The 20,541-nt window shown below is 39.4% G+C and overlaps 2 protein-coding genes across 2 annotated transcripts in view; one reads left to right on the top strand and one right to left on the bottom strand.

Moving 5' to 3' along the window:
* prr12b (proline rich 12b) overlaps nucleotides 1–5,204 on the top strand; it is a 32,993-nt gene extending 27,789 nt beyond the window's left edge. The window contains exons 13-17 of the mRNA XM_062439205.1: nucleotides 127–246; nucleotides 1,104–1,201; nucleotides 1,381–1,512; nucleotides 3,861–3,956; nucleotides 5,070–5,204. Of these exons, the coding sequence (XP_062295189.1) occupies nucleotides 127–246; nucleotides 1,104–1,201; nucleotides 1,381–1,512; nucleotides 3,861–3,956; nucleotides 5,070–5,204 (581 nt within the window). The remainder of the gene's footprint in view (nucleotides 1–126; nucleotides 247–1,103; nucleotides 1,202–1,380; nucleotides 1,513–3,860; nucleotides 3,957–5,069) is intronic.
* Nucleotides 5,205–7,470: 2,266 nt separating this feature from the next.
* gps1 (G protein pathway suppressor 1) lies at nucleotides 7,471–18,963 on the bottom strand. Its single transcript, XM_062438269.1, has 14 exons — nucleotides 18,836–18,963; nucleotides 17,334–17,426; nucleotides 16,829–17,010; nucleotides 16,174–16,338; nucleotides 15,608–15,743; nucleotides 14,550–14,627; nucleotides 12,557–12,617; nucleotides 12,353–12,438; nucleotides 10,665–10,759; nucleotides 10,466–10,571; nucleotides 10,266–10,346; nucleotides 8,768–8,905; nucleotides 8,506–8,640; nucleotides 7,471–7,909 (listed from the first exon to the last, which is right to left on the bottom strand). The coding sequence occupies exons 1-14, from the start codon at nucleotides 18,866–18,868 to the stop codon at nucleotides 7,835–7,837; spliced, it is 1,464 nt and encodes a 487-aa protein (XP_062294253.1). The 5' UTR covers nucleotides 18,869–18,963; the 3' UTR covers nucleotides 7,471–7,834.
* Between the last annotated feature and the right edge of the window lie 1,578 nt (nucleotides 18,964–20,541).

Here is a 20,541-nt window from a genome sequence, read left to right as displayed (position 1 = left end):
TGCTCATGTGTGTGTGTGTGTGTGTGTGTATGTGTGTCTGTGTATCTGTGAGTGTGCGCGTGCTCGTGTGTGTGTGTGTGTATGGTACACACATTTTCATGAATAATATATGAATGAATGTCACAGGGCCTGTGCGTGGTGGAGTTAACAGCCGAGCCATGAGGGAGATGTTCAGGAGCTACGTGGAGATGTTGGTCAGCACAGCACTCGACCCTGATATGATCCAAGCACTGGAAGACACCGACGGTGAGAAACTCAGATGAAAGGACACAATGGAAAGGCTTCAGTGAATGTGTAAATGAGTTGAGAGGAGTAACTTGTCCAGAGACTGAATGACCTTTTTGTGGTGTTTTTTGCAAAGCTCATAATTAGAGAGTAGAGTCGAGTTTTGGATTCTTGACTGTATTTTCTTTGCATCACAATCACTCATTTTTCCATTCATTGTGACGTATACTCCTAAAGTTTGAGTTCTTCAATCAGAATGAGAATGACTGTAGGTTGCTTGTAATGTACAGTGACTGGCCGAGGAGTTTCTACAGTATGTCACATGCTGTACAGTAGTGGATCCCCCCCCTTTGTGAAGGGAATGAGCTGTTGCCTCATGTGAAGTACTTCAAGTATCTTGAGTGAGGGTAAGATGGAGTGTGAGTGAGTGAACTGGTTACATGAAGAGTGCAGGCAACATGCATTTATTGCACTTTTGGTATTATTAAAGGATAGTTTTTCAAGTGTATCTTAAACCAGCAGTCATGTGTTTATATGAACAGTAAAGAGGTTTTCCTCTCTGTAATCATTCCTCCTGTTCATACTGACTATTAAAAGATCTCCTTCAAATGTGCTTTCAATGGAAGTGATGGAGGACTAAATCCACAGTGTGTCCACACAGTCATTTCAAAGTAGATGTGAAGCTTATATGAGTCTTCATCGGTGTGAGTTAGTCATATCAAGTGACAGTAAGAAAAACCTTGTCCTTTAATGTGATGAACACTTTTTACCAGGCAAAATCACCACTGAAAACCACCTCCTCACAATAATAAGCAGTGAGAGTGGTTAGAATGTAAGATTGAAATGAAAAGGATTGTTGTGCTACTTTAATTCCTCAGATGAGTTGTACCTCCCACCCATGAGGAAGATTGATAGTCTGATCAGTGATCAGAAGAAGAGGTTGTTGAGGAGGATGAACATGAGTGCTCAGCACCAGGTAAACCTTCACATTCTTCTAGTTTGTTTAAGAAGAACTTTTCTAATCAGTGTCTTTTACAACTGACGAACACCAGATAAAGTCTGCAGTTAAATTAAATTAAAAGGAGTTTCTTTGTAGCAAGTTGAACCTGAGCTGTATCTCACGTCTTTGATCGCATTGTGTTGTCCTGTCTGTAGGAGGTTTTACACATATTCCCCAAAATGACAGCAGACCAACTAGAAACTGGAGCTGTCAAAATACACCTTGGTGGGGAAGGTTACAACCGCAAAACTCTGAACCGGGTTAAGAGGAGTATTCCTAAGCAACAGGTAAGAAATGACACAACTATATCATCACACTTACTTGTGTTGTAGGTAACTGCTTTTGTGGTTGACAAAAGATGGATGAATGCCATCCATCCAAAGGCTTGACTTGACCGAGAGCAACTGCCACACAAAAAAACCAATACAGAACATGAATGCAATCATCAATTATCATACTGTACAAACTAAGACTGAAGTATCAAGTGGTGGAAGAAGTATTCAGTAATCTAAAAATACTCCAATTACAAGTAAAAATGCAAATGTACACGTAAAAGTACTCATCATGCAGACTGGCTTCAGTTAGTGTATATTATTATTATAATTATTATTATAGTACATTAACACCAACAAATACATGTTAGAGCATTTGTATGTTGTAGTTCATCAATGTGGAGCCAATTTTAGATACTTTGGGTAGATTGATTGTAATAGTATTGCATCATATAATATAATCTGATTCAGTGTTTTATTAATTGAATTCATATTATTTTTATTCAAGTTTTATTTATTTATTTATTTATATTACAACAAATTTCAACAAATGTTATCTCAAGGCACTTTTCACATCGAGCAGGTGGAGACTGTACTACTTATATGATGTAAGTGTATCATATGTTTGAATAATCATTATACATTTAATTTATATAGCAAGTTTCACACACAAATGCAGCTCAAAGTGCATAACACATGTAAAAAAAAGAGCATACCATTCAAATAACAGAATATTAAAATATATAATTTAATGTTAAGTCTTAAAGTGAAAACTAACCAGTAGTAAATAAATGTAGTGGAGTAGAAAGTACAATATTTCCCTCTGAAGTGTAGTGAAGTAGAAAAAAGTAGCATAAAATGGAAAATACTCAAGTAAAGTACCTCAAATTTACAGTACTTGAGTAAATGTACTTAGTTACTTTCTATCATTGTCTACTACATGTCCCTCACCCTATGCAAAGCCCTGCAACCATTAGTCAAAGCACCAGTTGAAGGGAGTCCTATAAACATTCAATGCACGGTACCAGTGTCTATGTTGATTGAGATACTAGGGAATTTATTTTCTCACCAGCTCAACATAACCTCCACTGTCAAGGGAAGAGTTGTCATTAGAAGAGAAGAGTCCTCAGAAGTCATGGTATTATGCTTGAAGAGATGGCCAGGCACCTTAAAGACTCGGTCACAGCTTATTGGTCAGAAATAGGTCAGCGCTGTACATGTTGGGTTACTGCACGTAGGTCTCAGACGTGTCCTTCCAACTGAGGTACCACACACACAACATCAGTGGTCAATGAGGTGCAGGAAGAGCCAGAAAAACAGCACTTGAGTAGTCAGTTTGATGGAATAATGTATCAAAGAACGTTGAGTCATTCATGTCCAGTGAGCTTCAAGACAGCCAAGAAGTGGGAGAAAATGTGTAACCAATCATTTATTTGTTCTGAGCATGGAATTATTCTTGACCTTTGGGAACAGTGTACAATGTTTTAGTATACAAGCTCCTCTTAGAAGCTTTCTGAATTTTCAGTCACATCTCATGGTCCTCATTAGCACATGTGATAACAAGTGACCATATGTTGGAGGGAAGGCAGAGGGGTGTTAACTAAAGATCTAGAAGAGGATTATAAATGAAAGGCTAAATAAAAAGGCTGACGGGAACATAAAGACCACAGGCAAATATCTCAGTTTGGACTCTATTAAGCATTTACAACATAAAAGATCAGTGAAGGACCCAACTTCTTGTGAGGAGGAGGTTAGAGAGACGGAGGGCAGGTCTAAAGGGCTCCTCAGGGCAGCAGGTGTAAAGACTGGATGAAGAGAACTACACCCCAACTGAAAGGTGTCCTGTAAAGTTTGTGGGCTGACTGAACTGAACTACTAACAAATTATGTGTCACCATATTAGCTTGGTGATATGTCAATGTTGTGTTCACAACCTGTTTCCACTGCCCTCAAGTGGCCAAAACCAGTTATTGCAGGTTTAAGACCAGGACAACATTGATGAATCAATGGGGACAACCAGAGGTATCCCAGCAGGACTCCCTTACACGGCTAGACTGTCAGAACATATAGTCTTCAAATCATAGGATGTCAGCGCTTACTTCAAAGCATTCAACACCTTCTACAGAATGATAATGGGCCAACAATTTGTGCACTTTGCAGGAACATAAGGATTCAGATACACTAACATTAGCCTAATATTCATCCAGAGCTATCGGATAGTCAAGAAAGAGTGTGAAACACCTGCAAAAAAAAAAGGCCCACCGTAGCTTGCTGTACTGGTCTTTAGAGGCAGACCATTCCTTACCTCCTGCTAGAAAATATTGTAAAAATGTCCTAAATCTTTTCTCTGTCAACCCTTTGCAGGATCTGAAGCTCTCTATTGAAACTTGCCGGATCTACAGTCTGTATCATTCCCTTCACCACTACAAGTATCACACCTTCCTGCATTGCAAGAAGGAGGTAAGGATGTCTGCTTTAATGTTAAAATCTATTAAGCTTTTTAGAACAATACGCCATGGACACACTTCTTGATGCTTTAAGTTACCTGGTTGGGAGTTGATGCTCTGCTAGATAGCTGAATACTCACAATGACAAGGCCAGGCATCCAGTAAATGACCTACAGTACCACATCACCTGACCCAAGCAAGTAGACTGACCTCTATATGTGCTGGAATTGGGGGGATGTTGAGGTGTGTCTCTTACTTGTCTTTTCAAAGTTTACTGTGTTACTTAAAAGCTGCCGTTCTAGAAATTAGAGATGATCAGAGATGACTCCTTCATACTCGTACTGTTGGGAAGGTTTCCCCTCAGACACTATTAATCCAAGGAGAGGAGAGGAAAGTCCTCATCCTTGAAGTCTTTCCTCTTATCAGTCACACACTCTTCTGTCAGCCTCTTGGTTTCCAGTTGTCATCAATGTTTTTCCTCAGTGGCATAAACATGCGTTAGACTATCCTTCAGAAACTCCTGCAGGTTAAAATGGGCAGACACTAACAAGCAAGCCATAATGCAACAATGTCTGCAGGAGCTGGGGTTACACTGGTGTTGTGAACATGTACATTACTAGTCCTCAAATGTATAAATCCACCCCCATGTTTTCAAACTGTCTTATATAAGAGACAATAAGGTAACAGAAAATGTATCTTTGTCACTATTCCCTCTAACCTTACAACCATACAACTACGCTTCAATCTTAACCCTTAACCCGTACATACTGTTTATGTTCTACACTATGTTCTTAGCCAGGTCAAAATTGACTCATAAAAAGTGTCTATACCATATTTTGAACCACAGATGTGTTTAGAAAGCATCAATAGTTGATCTGACTGATCAATAAATGTGATTAAACCTTGATTCATGTTTCAGAGAGCAGAGAGAGTGTATTTTTTCATTGTTGGAGAATCACACAATATCATGTCCTATTTTACCTAAGACATGAAAATTTAACAGAAATATGCCCCTGCAGTTATAAGGCAGTAGTTACAGGTTGTATCCTCTGCTCTCCTGGTTTAGTGGTCTGTAAAGATGCACTGTGAACATTGTTCTGTATGTAACTTGTTGTTTTGTAACCAGACGGACAGTATCGAGCAGGCGGCAGAGGACCCTGGCCAGGAGGAGGTGGTGCAGCAGTGCATGGCCAACCAAGGCTGGCTGGAGAGCCTCTTTAACTCCTTTATGGAGCTGCTTAGCCTCAGTACCAAGGCTTGAAGGAGGACCACAGCCCCCCCCCCCCCTCCCCCCAGCCACCAGACTCACACATCCTCCTCAAGTATTACATAGACGGAGGCTTTCTGAGTTGTGAAAAAAAAAAGAAAAAGAATCCCACTACAGAAAACAGGAACAGGTGCTAATAGTGCCACGGTTCCAGTGAGAAACAATGCTTTGTTTGTGTGGGAGGTTTCATTTTTTAAGTATTTGTTTATTATTGAGTCCATTTTAAAGTACCTCTTGATTTCAAAAAAACATATTAAAAGCTGGAGAGTAGTGAACTTTGTGAATGTGAAGGGTTTTATCCTCAAAGGTCAAAGACAGGGACCATGAGATTATTTGGTCAGCACTACAAAAGAGTTTTGTGAAGAGCTACAAAGTATTCACACGCACACACACACACACACACACACGCTGTCTAAGTAATGTATTGATAACTATATGGTTTGTATAATTTATACAAGGACATTTTTAAAAATGACCGTCATACGATGGGATTGTTGGCTGTTATTATTTTTTGAAATATGTTTCCAAGGGGTTTACATAAAAATGGCCCATTTGCAATTTTTTGCTTCTCTCATACCAACAGTGGTAAAAGTAGAGTTGAGTGAAACAGAGATATGGTTTAAAGGGACTATGTGATAGTCTCTTGGTTCTACCTGCCTCAGTTTGAAAGCGGTTGAGATTCAGGGGTAATGTATTTAAAATAAGCTGTGTTCTTTCTGTTTGTTCTTCAAAAGACAATGAGAGAGAGGATTTAATGCCTGTTAAGACAAAGAAGAAAAAAAAATAAAGCACGACTTTCTTAAAGGAAGTGTGACATGAAATGATTCAAAAGCATAAATGTCTGTGTTTAATGTTAGTCATTTTTATCTGTTTGTTGTTGATTGATATTTCCCATGATTTGACCTCTCTGAGGATATTCTTGCAGAGCAATTTTGTTGTTTTGATGTGTAAATATTGTACAGTTACTTCATTCTCTAGTTCCCAGTTCCTCTTCTGTACATGAAATTCCTGTATTTGACAAAACTAAATAAAACGAATGGCAAATGTGATGATGAATAAACACTCTTGTGCTCGAGTCATTTCACCAACAAGTGAGTGATGCATACATACAGATGAACTATAATAGCCTCCCCCAGTATCTTATAATATATTCATGGCAAATGTAATAAAGGGGGGAAAAGGGAAAACCACCAATAGAGTCTAATGTGTTTGAGGGCAAATGTTGAGCTGTCAATCACAAACAGATTTATACCTACTGTTCAGTCAAGCTACTTTATGTAGAGCAGGTGAGCAGCAGGTTACCTGTAGGTGATTTCTACATGACTCAGCAGCTGGGTTTAGCTTCTGATGACACAGCAGTGCAGTCAAGAGATGACATGTTTGTTTCCAGGCAACATGTTTAAAAGGATAGGTTCCCTTTTTTTTTTTAAACTGAACTCGTGCCCTTGTGCACATTTTAAGACCTGCTTTTATTGTTCCTCCTGCTCATACTGACTGAAGAGATCTTCTCCCTACATGAACAGTGAAAGTGACCAGACAGAATCCACAAACCTCGTTCTGTGCAAAAACATATTCCAACGTCCACTAAAACTAATCTGATGCATTAGAGCAGTGGTTTCCAACCCTGCTGCTGGAGAGCTACTGCCCTGCATGTTATAGGTATCTCCCCACTCTAACACATCTCATTCTAATTATGAAGTCATTATCAAACCCTTTGATAAGCTTCAGCTGCTGGGTAACAGGGTTGGGGACCACGTCTTTAGAGGAACTTTTTCTTTTGATAAAACAAAAATGAATCCTTTGTTTTACTATCCTACCACTACACCACTACACCACTACACCACACCACACCACACCACACCGCTCAGCTCAGCAAGGGGAAAAATGGGAATTTTGTTTTAAAAACCTGCCTGTAAGTGGACTTCACTAAATCAGACTGCTGGAGTCTCATATCAGCTTTAGCTGACCTTAAGAAGTCCGTTTTGCACAAACAGAACTATATGTTGATCCCGTCTTCCTTTATTGGAGACCCACTGAAAAGAATGTCTTCACTGCCAGTACGAAGGGGAGAAACTGTAACAAAGTAGTAACTCTTGAAATTTACATGCGAGTAATGTTTTGACTTGAAAACATATAAGCCTGTCCTTTACATACAGATATACAGACACACATCAGCTGATCCCTCCTTTGTGTTGACTCAGTAACATCCAGCTACTGGTTGCATATTGCATATAACATATAAAAACAAGCAGCAGTGGTATGTTTTGGAAGGTGTTTTTATTTTAAAACCTTGTTTCTATTAATGAGGCCTCCATTGTATGCAAGCAGAACAAAGTGCATCTCCTACAAGTAACCTATACAGCTGAAGTGCTGAACACATTTTCTTCTTGTCCAATTCTCCACATCATCACACTAACAAAAGGCTTTTCCCCCCCATGACATCTAACAGGGATAACACATCATTCCAGTCTTTACATTGTGTGTTGTTTCTGTCTCCAGCAAACAAAGAAGAAACAGAGGGTGGTTGGGTGGGGGTTTGGTGACGTTGATGTGGTGTTGATGAATGACTGGGTGATTCCTCTCCTCCAGTCTGCGGCTGCTGTCAGCAGAGTCGGCCTGCAGACTCACATGTTGGTGCTCATCCTGGTCTGGCTGTTGGCTGGCGTCAGTTCGCCCTGGCTGCCCTCTCTGGGTGGAGACTGAGGAGGTGGAGACAACAGGAGTGAGTTTCAGTATCTATCTGTTTTAACCATCAACATAATAATTAGTAGTTTTACAGAAAAGCTGCTTAAAGGAAAGCTGAGCAAACATCTGTTGCTGAACATTGTGAGATGCTAAAAGAGATGTTAGCTTAACTTACTTTTACAGAATGTCTATTTTATTTTATTTATTTTACATATATGCTCATAATTTAACAGCTATAAGAGCACATACAACATCACAAACTGTATCATAGTTTTTGAGAAAAGCTGCTGCAAATCAAACATGAGCCAAGTTATACTAGCAAAGAACTGGCATGTATGACATGATGTCTGACCACATTGGAATTAAAGTTTCCTAATAATGGTATTGTTTGTTGATAACATTTAAATGAATATCTCAAACATGTAATAAATGTGAGTGCAGTATTTATACAGTACAGTTTAAGAGAGGTGTGTGCATTTTATATCAGTCACAGTGAGGATGAGGATCAGAGTTGATGTTGATCTCTGTGTTTTAGAGATGTAATATTTGGAACAATACACTGTTCCTAGGATGAACGGTCAGTAGAAGCTGTCATGACTGTTTTTTTTACCTTGACGTGGATCTGGTTGCGTAGTACAGCAGCTCTGAGGATCATGGCTTTGGCTCGTCTCTGGAACTCTTTGCCCATATGCAGCGACTTCTCAAACGTGGTGCTCCTCTGGTCCACGTCCCTCGCATACAGAATCTATCATCAAACATGTACAGAGACGCAGTTTGTAGTGATTCAAATGACAAATGAGTCATTTCAACTACACCTTCTCCTCTGTGTGTGTGTGTGTGTGTGTGTGTGTGTGTGTGTGTGTGTGTTTCACCTTGCTGTGGGAGTCGATGCGTGCGTTGATGAGTCCCTCCAGTATGAGCTGTGTGAGCTCATCTTCCAGAGCTGCTACTGTGGTGTTGAAGGCCTGAGCCATCTTAGTCATGTCTGCTGACACGTAGGGGCTGAAATACTGAACACACACACACACACACACACAAAGACACACACACACACGTCATGTTACTATTAGACATTAGTTGTTAGTTCATTATCATGAAATATTGTTTAATGGACAAATGTGTCACATTTTCCACCCAAACACTTTGTCCCATTATAAGTGTGTCTCAGAGTGACGCTGCTGTCAGAGTGGAATAAAACTGCACCAATGATCACAATCACATTGTAAATACTGAAGCATAAAGTATTAAAGTATGATGGAGAGCCAGTAGTTCTCTTTTCTGATGATTCAGGTGATATTAAAAGGTTACATGGACCTGAACGAGTAGCAGACAGTGGTGGGTGGAAAATGGATTAAACAGCTTCCTGCAGAACAATCCACTGTCGCAATAGATTATATGTGTGTAACATCTCCAGATATAAAAACATAACTAATGTTACTGTGTACAGCAGGCAGGAGAAGATCTTTAGAAATTACCTACTAAAACTTTTTTGGGGGGCGAACAAAAATCTGAATTCAATGCTTTTAAAAACCTTTCAAGAACTGCAGTGTGTGTGTGTGTTTGTGTGTATGTGCCTGTGTGTGTGTGTGTGTGTGTGTGTGTGTGTTTGTGTGTGTGAGAGTGTCTGTGTACATGTGTGTGTGTGTGTGTGTGTGTGTGTGTGTGTGTGTGTGTGTGTGTGTGTGTGTGTGCAGTGATTAACTGTGTCTGAACTGAACTGTTCTAATCCAGACTTCTAGAGGTGGTGGTGTCACTCTCTAAACTTTTAATGTAATTCTCTTAACACAAGGATGTATGTATGCTGTGCAGTGATCTCTCCTTTCATCTAAACACTTTGTCCTACACATGCTCACATGTAAAACACTAACACTGATATAAAACTGTCAATCATATGGATTCCTCCTGGTGGGGAAATGAGGTTTACAGCTTTACAGTTTTAACCCTTACATACTGTTCACCATCAAATGTGAGCTGTTTTTACATTTGAGAGCTGTAAAAACATCCTATTCATATTTCTTTTAACTGTGCTTTTCCTAATGTGACCAACAATATACAAAACTTGAAATAAAATGCATCATTTTGTTTTTTGTGCAGCTGATACATTTGACCTGTGTTTATGGAAAAAAAACTCAAAAATCAGCATTAAAACATTCATCATATTCTATCAAATGTTCTCCTGGACTATAAAACAGTGATTTTGATTGTTTTTTCCACAGAAAGATTAATCAAACTATCAATCAAAATGTATTAATGACTGATGGGGAATTTCTGAATGTGAATTGGTGTAGAGACTAATTATGAGTCAGAGTTAAATCAGTACTGGTTTAGAGCTGTGTGGGTCCTCTACAGAAAGTGCAGAGTGTGAGTCACCTGGATGAGGGCTCTGTTCCTGATCTGGCTGTACAGTGTCTTGACGTGCGGGGCCAAGTACATGTCCAACAGGAGGTTATCCTGCAGAAGACAACACAGTCACTCACAATGGTCACATGATGTGCTGCCATGTGTCTGCTCACATGACCTCTGCACAGTTATTTCATCACCACTTCACAGTGTGTAGTCTCTGTATTCACCTTCATTTCATCCAGCAGCTTGAGGCAAGACGCGTACTTTGACTCATAGAATTTGAAGATGATGTCACGGATCTGAGGTTCCAATTCCAGAAATAACTTAAAGGAGCTGAGGACAGAAAAAAAGAAAAAAGATTAGCATATGACACATTTCTATTATGAAATATACAAAGATCAGTTTACATGTACTGCTGCCTCCTACCTGCTGGAGATGACGTTACGTTGGAGTTCCTGTCTGTCGAATGTGGCCAAAGCACACAAGCCTCCGTACACTGCTACATTACTGGGTGACAGGAGCTACACACACACACACACACACACACACACACACACACACACACCTAATTAGGTTTTTGTCAGTACAGCACGATGGATGACTTTATGAAGCCTTCAGGCTCATGTTGATATCAGCCCTGCTTTCATAGAGATGAACCATCCTGTGTGTTGAGTTTTTATTCACTACTACTAAAGGCTGGAAGAGATCTGATAATAAAAACGTAGTTAAACTAGATCTTGAAACAAAGTTAAAGTAAGGGCATGTTACATCATACATGTTATGATAATACTGGTATAAATCTTAATGTCACTGTATCTCCTATATGCTTTAATGGAGCTGCTGAAATTTCACAATGTCTTATTATTCACAATAAATGCAAACCGTGCACACTTGCTGACTGCAGCTGGTAGTGAGCAAATGGAACACTTCTTATTATTTATTTATATGACCTATTTATATCTATTATAAGAAATAAGTGTTTATTACAACTACAGCTTCCAGAGCCCTTCTGGCTCCTGGTAAGTTATCACACACATGACTCTAAGCTAGTTTTAAGTGATTCCTCTCTGGTGTGTGTAAATACAGGCCCTGGCATCATGAGCTCTGTGTGCTCACAACAACAAAAATCCTGTAGGAAACAATGAATGTTTCAGTTTTACTAAAACACAAAATGTACAGGTTCATCCATATCCAACTCGTCAATCATCAGATCTTCATCCTCCCAAAGTTCTTGAACATTTAACTGCTGTATTGTAACGGTTTTATTTGTTTCACTCATAGTTTTCATGTACAGATGCTGGGGCCAATGTCCTCCTCACAGACACATACTTGGACACTCACACACTCATTTTTCTACTTGTATTCTTTTTATTATTGTTGTTATCTATATATTTATCATTTGTAATTAATTGGTTTGTTCTAACTTTTATGTGGTCATTTTATTTTCTGTAATATTGTGTGATTTCAACATTTTTTAGGTGGAGGCTTTAAATAAACCCATTCAGCCTTTTTTGTGTAAATTTTAACTCTTCAAAATAAACTAAATTAAACTAAATGTGATCAAAGTTTGTCACATCACAGTATTGTCTCATGTTGACATTATGACCATGTAAAGTGAAAGTGTGACAGAATCATTTTCACATGTGGAAGTGGTCTGATAACATAAACCTACATACATACATACATGAAAAATGAGCAGTGATGGTTCACAGCTTATTCACTGTGCTCAGAAAAAGACTGATCATTACAACATTAATTACAGTAATGAATCAGAGCAGCATGTTGTTAGTTTACAGTATGCTGCTGATCAGCTGGACAGTCAGAGGTATTCTAAAGAAGAGCACAAAGCCACAGACTGAAGACAGGCTGGCTCTATACTGTATATGTCTACAATATGATTACAATATAATTGTCATTTAAATCAGAAAATACACACACACCTATCAATTGAACTTAGTGTTACTGGAGTTCGCAGGAGGTGAGGAATAATTATGTGTAATCATTTGATGCACTCTCCTGTGTTATGGGATGTTCCGATGAAGGAAACATGATGGCATGAATCTACTCACTGAGCAAAGCATACAGTAATGAAAGACTGACTGATATCAGCTCACCTCTGGACAGTCACAGTGGTCAAAGGAGGCCTGCAGGAAGCACTTGGCAGCCGGTTTGTATTTGCGAGACGCCAACTCTGCCAGCCCTGAATAACCAATGAACAAGTCAACACTTTAAACTACACATGCATAATACCAATCACTTTTTTTCAGATGACAGTAATGAGGGATTGAGTGATGAGGGAGATTGTAACATTGTCTTACCTGCAGCACACTTTAATTTGGTGAGGACTGCTTGATTTTGGCTATCTCGCTCTCCTCTTTGCTGCACAAGAACAAACAGAAAACAGTAAGTAAAAGAATAGAAATCAAACTCCACCTTGTTTCCAAACACAGTTACGTACTTAACCACCTCTGTGCACAGCATGCTGGACCCTCTCCAGTTTGCTTATAGGAGTGACAGAGGAGCAGATGATGCAGTGCTAACCCTACATAACACTGTCACAGAACACCTGATGCATCCTAAAGGATATGTCAGGGTCTTATTTGTGGATTTTAGCTCCGCTTTTAATACCAAGAAAGACATATATTCTTCTTAGAAGGTTAAGCAATGTTAATAATAAGAGTTTAATTCTCTGGATCAGATATTTTCTGTCCTGCCCCCCTCAGAGGATGTGTGTCAATGGGAGCATGTCAGTTGTGCTCACTGTGAGCACAGACTGCCCACAAGGCTGTGTTCTTTCCCCTGTGCTTCTCTCTAATGATTTTAAACTGGTTATATATGCAGACGACATGGCCTTAGTTGGGCTTCTACAAAAAACTGACTCTTAGTGACTGTTAGTGAAGCTTCATATTTAGCCAAGGTAAAAGCTTTGGAAACCTGGTGTCACAGCAGCCAGCTTGTCATTAATGCGGATTAAACAAAAGGAACTGGTGCTCTCTACAAAACACAATGTGATCATTAAACCAGTGTCACTCATTGGCCAGTCTGTTGAAACTGTGAATAACTTTAAGTATCTTGGTACAGTTCTGGACTCTCAGATGACCTTCTCTGTTAATACAGAAAATATTCTTAAAGTACGTTCACAACCACTCTATCTTCTGAGAAGGCTCTGCAGCCTCGCTGTCAGTCGAAGATATTAGAAGTTGTGTATGAGACTCATGTAGAGAGAGTTGTAACCTTTCATCTCCCAGTAAAATAGTTGGTTCACCTCAAACCTCTTTCAACCAACGAGGAGCATTGTCGCTGACATCTCTCATCCTCTCTCTGACCAGTTTGAGCTTTTGAGCTCTGGGAGGCGCTACAGAGTCCTTCATCCCAAATGCAATTAATATTTGAAACACCCCCAAATGATCAATACGCATACAGGTTATGTACTTGTATTTCTATACCTTACATATTTTATGTATTTATGTATTTATGTATTTTAAGAAACAATTTTATGTAATTTGATGAATTCTATTATATTTATGTAATTTTCTGTATACTGTATGTCTGTTATTGATGAGCCAAAGACAAGTTTTATTCTATTCTATATGGTTTTGTGTCTAAATCAGCCCTGTATTAAAGCAGTTCAATGGGCTGTGTTTTCATGAATACATACAGTATACTTTACCACAGATTAATGCATCAATGTATCAAAACACCAAAACACCACACAGCAGTTGACCATGGTTCGACATTTTAGCTGGATGACTGCTGCAGTATTTTTCCCTGTTGGTGCCCCCCCCCACACTGCATTAATACACTGCCCTCATTCACTGTGTTGTTTCGCACAGTGCTAATGTGGGTCTGTACACATCCTTATTTAATGTATGACCTCATTGTCAACTGTGACCATATTCATCCCACAAAATCAACTTTTGTGTAAAATTCAAGTTATAGGCGGCATATTTAAATGTGGCTGTATACCCTGCACCTTACTGACTGCAGATAAAGAGGGGTGAGGGGGTGGGGGGAACGGGACTGTGCACAACCATTTCTGTAACTTTGAACTCTCTGTAGCTCTCTTTCTTTATTCATGACTTTTCATGTGAACAGCTAACTGCATCACTATGACTGCTTCCAGTAGAAGCCCCCAATATTGCATCTTTCCTGCTTCCCTCCCCTCCAAATACACCCACAGTTGATTTCCAACATCACACAACACATCCTAACAAGCCACTCTGAGCTACCATAAATCAACCATAACACTGTCCAGAAGGTGGAGTATGAGTTGACAGTGTAGTGAGAGGGTGGTGGATGGATGGTGCTCACCTCTGCTATCTCTGGCGTGGATTCTGCCTTGTTGACGTAACTCAGTACATGGGACCAGTTCTGGAGGTAAACACTAACCTGTGGGCACAGAGAAAAGGATTTAGTCCTTCAGAGAAAAGTCAAATTGTACAAACCTCTATCACTGGTTTCTACCCCTGCTGCTTTTCATGTCATGTGACACAAACTGTAGAGACTGTTCTGTTTAAAAACACTTTCTCTCTGGTTTAAGGAGCTTAATACTAGGGGTGAGACGAGATCTCGTGCCATAAGATCTTGCAATATTAAAACGTGACAATATTTCTCGTCGAGGTGAATGCTGTCACGTGACATAGTATCCAGCTGGATTTACATATGGGTGATAAGGCCATCTTATTGGGGGCGGCATGGGGTGCGCACACAAAATACAAAAACAAAACAAAAAAAAGACGATGGGTTTTCTATCGCTCATTTGCACGTCATGTCTTCTTTTAATACTGACACTGTGTGGGTCAATTAACCTTGTTATAGTTTGTGAACTAGCAGCTTCTGCCTGCTGAGAAGATCTGACAGTCAGAAGTAGGAGATGGGGAGAGGAGTAGGGGGGGGGGGGGGGGGGGGTGTGCCCTCAGGTCTCTACACTGAAAGCCTGAGGGAGTAGGAGTGGGGGAATCTAGTACACCTAATTTGTATGGTAGACCAATTATGCAAAAAGTAAAAGGAACACCTTTTACAGAGCTTGCATATTGCATACTGCATATATTCATAGTGATAATTCATACTTAGAAAGTAGAACTGTAGAAACTATTTTTCCAGTCATTGAAGTTTTCTTAAAAATAGTTAAAATCTTATCTTGCCTCGTTCTCGTGAACCCAATATCGTGTATCGTCTCTTCTCGTCAGTTGAGTGTATCGTCACACCCCTACTTAATACTACATACATGTTTCATGAAACCAGTGAAGCAGAAACATTCCCAACTCTAACCACTAGTTGTTGTTAAAATATTACACATTCTATATTGTTTAAACTGTCACGTGACATGAGTGCAGCAAGCAGAACATTATGATTCCACCCTGCTCTACCTTGATGACATTCAGACACATGTTGATGACATGTTTAGCACTGGTGCAGTAGTCTCTGGCTCTGGAGTAGCACTTGAGGGCATTACTGAGGTCACCACAGTCCAGGTAATGGTCCCCCAAGTCATCGTGGCCTCTCCTGGGGAGGAAGGGCAGAAATGAAGGAAGGTGAGAAGAAGATAGAGAGGTGGAAAACACAGGGAATGACTGCTAATCAGCCAGGTTCTCTGAGTACTTTCTAATGACAGCTGGCAAAACTAAACATACATTCCATGAACCTTCATACACTGTCTGGCTTAGTTGTTAGGTTATGTTTTTGGTAGCTATAAACTATAATATTTTGCCATGGTCTTATTACATTCTACTGCACTACTTTACATTTTATTATATTGAACCCCATTTTTATCTACTTAACCTGAATCTTGGCTGTAGATTGGTAATGGCTGTAACTCATTACCACCTACTAATTTCATTACATTTTAGACACAAAATTAAGTTCTCTACATGTTTTCTTTAGTGAAAACAGTGACACAAATAATCTCCAGCAACCATGCTTTCTGCTATCACACCTGATGCTCTCTTTAATGGAGTTTCCCTTGTAGTTCTTGAGATCAGTGTCGAGCTTCTCCAGCTTGAGCAGAGCTTTTTTCCTGGTGGACTCCGCCCAGGCTGAGTCCAGAGGAGGAGGAACGACCCCGCCTTCGGGTACCGTGTCAGGCACACCCTGCACTTCACTGGAGGTGGGGAAAAAAACGGTTTATTTAAATGATAAATGTATCTGTAAAGGTATAAAAGTAGTTATGTGGTGTAGTGTTCTGTGGCTCCACCAGGTGGTCTCTTCTAGTATGTTAACAGCAGTTTACAGTTCTACCGCTTTCAAGATTTAATCGTTTACATAAAGCTGGCAAAAAATAGATATATCTTGGTATAAATTAGGTCTACTACTTTATTATACTAACTCTATTTCTGTTGTTCATGTTGCTCAGTCCTAAGCTGTGCCACACAATAAAGATCCAGGTTGTAATTCTCTGAGAAACCAGACTGTGTAAGGAGACACAGCACGTGGTTGGACTGAAAAATAATTCCAGGTTAACAGAGAGTTAACAAACCACCAGCCTCTTTGGTTAGTGTACAATGTTATGTTTTCCATCATGATCCAATTTTAAAACAGGTCTGCACTCTTTCTAAAAGCGACGGCGTGATGCCAGGAGATCAGTGTAATACCGTGTGGCCTCTGTGAGTTTGCGGTGGATTTCTTCGTAAGTGTCGACGTTGAAAGTCCTCTGGACGAAGGTGAGGGCCATCTTCAGGGCTTCCACTCGAAGCTGAGGGCAGTGCTCAGCGATGAACTGAAGTCTTTCGATACGCATTAATCCGCTGTAGCTAGTGGCGTACTGCTCCAGGTCCTACACACAGGGAGGGACAGGTGAGACATGAGTGAACGTTCTACTCAATCTAATTAGGTCTTCGAGGGTCTTTGGGATTGATGGTGTTGGTAAATGAAAGGTGCAAAGTATATTTTCAGCTGACAAATAGGATAATTCTACCAATGATTTAGTGGTAAATGAAAAGTAATCTCTCAGGAGACTCTTGACTCTCACCAGCAGCACTTTACATCCCTGACACTGACACATCCACAAATAATTTTGGTCATTGAGCGAGCAGTTTAAACTGTGCCAACCATAAGGGTTTGAGTTAGTATGTGTTTAAAGGTTTAACAGGTCAATACCAGTGTTGGGTTCTCCACTATGTAGTTGGTGTCTGGAGCATTCTGCTGGTCCTCCTGCGGGTCAGCGTCAATCTGCATTGGCTCCACAGACCCCTGAAGTAAATGAATCAAGTCCAGAGTTTAGCAGTCATCACAATGCAATAGCACACAGTAACAGGGAAATACAAATAAAATAAATGATAATGTAGGAGAAAAGCTGTCATATATTTAGTCATTATTGAGTCAACCAGTGACCTACAACCACAAAATGATGTGTGGTTCAGCTCATTGTTCAGGCTCATTTCAGAACCAGGAGCTGTCCACACTGTGAACTACTAAACAACAACACATTAACAGGGATTGGTTTTGATTATTTGGTGATAAATTCATGTAATTGCAATTATAAGAACATCCGAGATGGTTTACATTGCTAATCACAGTTGTTGTGAATATACCGACTGACACCATACAACACGTGGACATATGTTAGGAAACTTGTCCTGCACAGTGGATATATAAATGCTTCTTTCAACAGTGGACGATTAACATTTCTCTTAAGCTTTGTTGTTGTTGTAAACTGTAGTTGTATGGCTTTGGGCAAAATGGCCATGCTACAGTTTTGACAGAAGTCGTATGTTTATGTTGTCTTTTCAGTAAGGTATATATTAAGACACTTTTACGACGTTGAGATAACGCTCATTTGGGGAAGATAGAATCAGCTCCTAGACATTAAAACGGCCTAATTCAACACGGCAAAGTAAAGTGAGTTAGTTAGTAAGAGTTAAGCTGTTACCTACACCTGGGGTAACGATAGCTGCTATGAAGCTAATGTGACGCAGTGCTAATAACAGGAAGTTAGCCTGGCAATGCTAACTATAGTTAGCTACAGGCTACAATGAAGCTAATTGTTCCTCAGCCTACGTTACGTGTTGTCTAGGATGAAGAATCAAACGCAAGAAGCCAGTAGCTCTGTAACTGATAGATACTGGTGTTACTAGTTGTTTTGCTATGGCACCGTAACAACATTACTGCTGTAGTTAATGTTGTTAGCCAACGAGGCCTTAAATCAGTTTGTTAGCCTTCTGTTCAAAACTCCATTTAAAATATTTAACAGTTTCAAATGGTTTTGCTTTACTAGCAAACATAAATGCATTTATAACATGCAATGACATATAGATGGGCATTTCTTAATTCGGCATAATTCAATGCACAAAGCAGTTATTATATTAATAAATAGGTCAGTCGTTCAGTTGCACTGTAAGGGAGGTCAGTAAGTTATCTTTAGCAACAAATGTCAACGAACTCCAACGTTTTAATGCTAATATATGTTGATAAGTAAATGATCCATATGCATTATACAACAAATAAACAAGTGTTGTCTATGTGGTCTTAAATTGTGATCTTTAACCATGACTGAATTGAAGTTAATGTAAACGTGTGTAGCATTACTCCACCGGTACCGAACATACATCAGTGATCATGGCTGCTCAGACATGATAAAAACAGTGGTAATTAAGACTTACCTGAAAATTAAAGACTTGCACAGGCAAAGGCATCTTATTTGATTCTGAATTCTATCTTGTTATCGTTAGGGGAAAGGTTGAACATAAATGTAACGGTGTATAGCACAGTGTAGCAGCTGAGCTCCTCACTGACTTGTCTACAAGGCTTTTTCTTCTTACATTAGATTTATCGACGGTTAGCAACCAACTTATGGGTCGTTACCGCCACCTATTGGACTGGAGTGTGTAGGTCAGCAGATGGATCTTATATATATGGATTTTATATACAGTCTATGAGATGGATATATAAATGAATTCCTTATGCCCGTCTTCTTTCTGAAAGAAAACTATTTCCTTATCCTGCCTGCATTATACAACCTATCACCCTTCCGATTCCCCTGAAGTCTAGACCTGTAGCCTACTCAGTAATACGCATTCCTGCTCTGTCTAATGTAGGCTATTGTAGCTCATTGTGTCCCCCTCTCTGTATAACAGTGAATACTAATGTATTTTACATCTTTGAGATTTTTACACCACTGACACAGATTTCATGAACTTTACCCATTAAACACAATGTGGAATTAAAACCTTCACATCCTCTCTACCAGAATCCTATAATAATGTCTATCGTCTGTATCCCATTCCTTCTGCCAGACATTAATAACTTTATCATACACACAAAAAGCCTTCTTTGCCAATGTATGTGCTTGCTAATTTCCTTTAAAACACATACAAGCAGGAACCTATAACTATACCTGTGTAGTGTTAAAAGCGTGATGTGTATTACTACCATGAGATCGTTTCTGACCATTTGCCTTGATGACAAACCCCAGAGGGCTGCTGAGGAAACTGAACAAATGCATTTTTAATGGCTGTGCCAGAAATGATTGCAAAAAAATCTACAGAAAATATGAACAATTTATAAGTCAATGTGATCAATAAGATATATTATCAAAAACGTATAGAACTGTCCAATGTGTGTAATGTTTAACAGTCATTAACAGCAAGAATATTCACTCACTTAATGAACCGTAGATCAGTCACCTGGGAGAGGACTGATACTCTGTAAACTGTAAAAAGTAACTTAACACGAGCTGTAAATTCTTTATTTGCTGTCTAGTGTTTGAAGTCATGTAGAGGTGTGTACACCCTGACATCACTCTTGGTGATAGTAACATGTGCAACAAGGCACACTTCTGAGACTGAACCTACACAAGAGTTCAGTGAAACTATGCTCTTCAGACTGATGTTAATTACCCCTCTTTCTGTACCTCTTTTTTCTTCTTTTCGTGGTTTTTTGAGAATGTTTACCATCATAATAGCAAATCTCCCTATATCATTTAATCTATCCTCCTCTATTACTAATGAACCTGCAAAATAGCTGTAAGACATGCTAGAGATGGTGCGACTGCTTCCTCAAAGTTCCATGGCTAGAGATGATTTCACATCTTGTCTTCTGATAACAATACATTGATCAATAATTGCATGTTCTCAAAGTCCTGGTTGTTGTCCCCACACATTAAAGGCAGGACATCAAATCAGTTAGCATTGCATTTCTGAACCGCGTGAGAACTTTTGTATACCATGCACTCACAGAGCTATAAAATGTAAATTTCTTGACATATTAAGGTAGCACAGACATGAGTTGGACAAAAGTAATTCCAACCCACATGAGTTTTTCTCTTTAGATGAAATGTGAGTTCAGACTATCATTGGAAATGTGGTGA

This window comes from Scomber scombrus, chromosome 18 (assembly GCF_963691925.1).
Source record: "Scomber scombrus chromosome 18, fScoSco1.1, whole genome shotgun sequence".
NCBI classification, from domain to species: Eukaryota; Metazoa; Chordata; class Actinopteri; order Scombriformes; family Scombridae; genus Scomber; species Scomber scombrus.
This window is presented reverse-complemented; position numbering and strand designations above follow the sequence as displayed.

Coding starts and splice junctions, on each gene's coding strand:
- gps1 (XM_062438269.1), bottom strand. CDS start 18,868: ATGCCTTTGCCTGTGCAAGTCTTTAATTTTCAG. Junction 17,011..17,333: donor TAGTGGAGAACCCAACACTG/GTATTGACCTGT, acceptor CCCTGTGTGTAG/GACCTGGAGCAGTACGCCAC. Junction 12,439..12,556: donor CAAATTAAAGTGTGCTGCAG/GTAAGACAATGT, acceptor TTGGTTATTCAG/GGCTGGCAGAGTTGGCGTCT.